The sequence below is a fragment of the Hyalella azteca genome, unplaced genomic scaffold (assembly GCF_000764305.2).
Source record: "Hyalella azteca isolate HAZT.00-mixed unplaced genomic scaffold, Hazt_2.0.2 contig2661, whole genome shotgun sequence".
Classification (NCBI taxonomy): domain Eukaryota; kingdom Metazoa; phylum Arthropoda; class Malacostraca; order Amphipoda; family Hyalellidae; genus Hyalella; species Hyalella azteca.
The window spans coordinates 208763-211738 of NW_025932927.1; the positions used below are offsets into that span (position 1 = coordinate 208763).

The 2976-nt window shown below is 49.7% G+C and overlaps 1 protein-coding gene across 1 annotated transcript in view; it reads right to left on the reverse strand.

Annotated features, from left to right (window-relative positions):
- LOC108679202 (max-interacting protein 1) overlaps positions 1-2735 on the reverse strand; it is a 24911-nt gene extending 22176 nt beyond the window's left edge. Inside the window, exon 1 of the mRNA XM_018167801.2 lies at positions 2592-2735. Within this exon, the coding sequence (XP_018023290.1) occupies positions 2592-2646 (55 nt within the window). The 5' untranslated portion in view covers positions 2647-2735. The remainder of the gene's footprint in view (positions 1-2591) is intronic.
- Positions 2736-2976: the final 241 nt, after the last annotated feature.

The window sequence follows — 2976 nt, forward strand, 5'->3', positions numbered from 1 at the left end:
CACACATCACTGCTGCATCAGTATGCCACACACATCACTGCTGCATCAGTATGCCACACACATCACTGCTGCATCAGTATGCCACACACATCACTGCTGCATCAGTATGCCACATATGCCGAGTGGCGCGGCGCAGGGAAAGGAGCGCTAGGTTGTGTCGCGTCGTCGCCACTGCTACAAAGCCACCTCACTACGTTTAGGACATCCTCGTCCACGGTCACGCTGATGCACCGTCTTCGTCGTCCACCGTCCTCAATCCGTCCATGGGCAGGTCGCCCTGTTACCGACCACTGGCGGCATGCATGCCCAGAGTGCGCCGCCGCCAGGGCCCGGAGTTTAGGTTGACCGTGACTATTGTTCATCTGTCCTCTTTGGGCCAGCTGATGCTGTGTGGTAGCATAACTTGAAGATTCGGAGTCGCGCTCCAAAATGCATGCAGTCGTTTCTTGGATGTCTCTAGTGAGACTTCAAACGTAGCTGTTGTACTTCATCTACACTCCGAGATCACGAATTAGTCGCTTCTTATCAATTTCTGTGACGTCCGATGGAAGTAGTACCTAGTGCTGCAATACGACTTCTATCCCTATTCTTTACCTCGTCACTACAAACTTGATGCAATTGAAATACATATTATACACTAGGGCCAGGCCGTAGATATAGTCGACAGGTCATCCTGTAACCTCTCGCAGGCCAGGTAGGTCGTCTGTGATCCTCGTCAGAACTTTTGTATCGTCCGCAAATTTTGATGTAAATGCGTAGGTCGGTTCCGAGTCGATGTCGCCGATGTGGATGATCGAGGAAGAGAGTCAGTCCAAGCACAGAGCCCTGTGGCACTCCGCTTCTTACTCTCTCTTCACTCGATTAAGCATTTCCGATTGCGACAGCTTGTACACTGTCATGAAGTTTTTTCGAATTGCACCCCATAGTCAACTTTGTCAAAGGATATCGCAAAGGTAAAGCACGTCAACTCCAGCTCCATCCTCCAGTATGGCCACCACAAGGAGGTGGAGGCGCTCCTACAACAGTGACAAACACGTTGGACTTGTTCAAAAACTGTGTTGTCCATTATTATTGTTCCAGTCTCTTCCATATACTCGACAAGCGTCCTGGACACTACCTTCTCAAACACCTTGATCACGCGTTTCATCAAGATCACAGGTCTGCAATTTTGGGGTTGGACTCTCGGACCTTCTTTTTGGATTGGCGTTGTCACTTTGAGGCCCTCAAGAACAATTTCCTCCATTAACAAGGCCTTCCAGAGCATTGTAAGCGGACCCTTCAGTGCTTTGAAATACTTTTCCAGCAGCACTGCCGAAAATCCATCAGGCTCTGGTGCTGAAAACGTCGCCAGTTCTTATAGATGCTTCTATCGATGTCTTATGGTCCAAACTCGATGTTCTCCAGTCCCTTCCCCCTGTAAGCTACTGGACGACTTCAATTTCATAGTCCTGTCTGGTGGCGAAGATGCTAAACACAGATTCAAACAGCGCTTCCAGCTATTCACACATGCCCTGACATCGACGACGACATCGTTATTCTTCAGCGGGCCCACAGGCGCCTTTATTTTAGCCTTGGACTGAGCGTGCTTGAAGAAATACGTGGAAGAAATGCTAGCCACCACGACAGTACTAGACTACCAACACGTCACTACCACACCACCACCACGTCACTACCACACCACCACCACGTCACTACCACATCACCACCACGTCACTACCACACCACCACCACGTCACTACCACACCACCACCACGTCACTACCACATCACCACCACGTCACTACCACACCACCATCACGTCACTACCACACCACCACCACGTCACTACCACACCACCACCACGTCACTACCACACCACCACCACGTTACTACCTCACCACCACCACGTCACCAGCACACCATCGCCACGTCACTACCACACCACCACCACGTTACTACCTCACCACCACCACGTCACCAGCACACCATCGCAACGTCACTACCACACCACCACCACGTTACTACCTCACCACCACCACGTCACCAGCACACCATCACCACGTCAGTGACGTCACTACCACACCACCACCACGTCGCAACCTCACCACCACAACGTCAGTACCTCACCAGTCACCACCACCACGTCACCACCACGCCAGAGCTCACCAGCCAAGACTTCACCGCCAGTCCGCCACACCACCAAATCACTATCACAACAACACGCACGATTCACTTCGTGTTCACCACAAGCACCACACAGTGCGGTATGATGGACAGTATTCATAATAGGAATAATAGAAGTAGAGTTCGACGCAAACTCCGTCAACGCAAACGTTCGCCGGAGCGCTGTGTACGCCACGACCTCGCAAGCGGAAATTGATATTCACGCCATTTTGAAGCAAGGGGTTAAGCGGTCACAAGAAATCATGAACATCAGAGCATTGCAGAGAAGGAAGGAAATGTATTACGCTCAGTGTTAGAGTTTATTGTATTTCTAGGTAGCAACTGTGACCTGTAGAACAAGCGTTCGTACGAACACAGGTCATGAGGAATCAGCTGCGTTGTGAACAAAGGAAAGTACCCCAGAATGTCAATATATAACCCAACACTCACCTCTATCTCTCCTCTCCACGAATTCAGCGGCACTTAATAACATCTCTATGTTCATATTGAAATAATGGCTCTGAAAACGGCCGATTAGAGCACACAAGAGATTTACGCACAAAAGATGTCTCACACCCTCACTTCACTGAGCCTAACCGCACACTGCCACTCTGGCTTCAACGGACCTCTGAGTTCGGTCACACTGTCACACTAGCATGTGACAGCAGCCACACATTTCTATCATTATCAGCCACGTTGGCTCTAACTCGGGGATGTTTTTATTATCGTGAAATGTTTCACATTGGCTCTATCATTGATGAAGTCACTCAAATTGAATAAAATCAAACGAAAACATATTCCGCTGGTTACAGGTACCGTGGAATGAGCTAGCTTT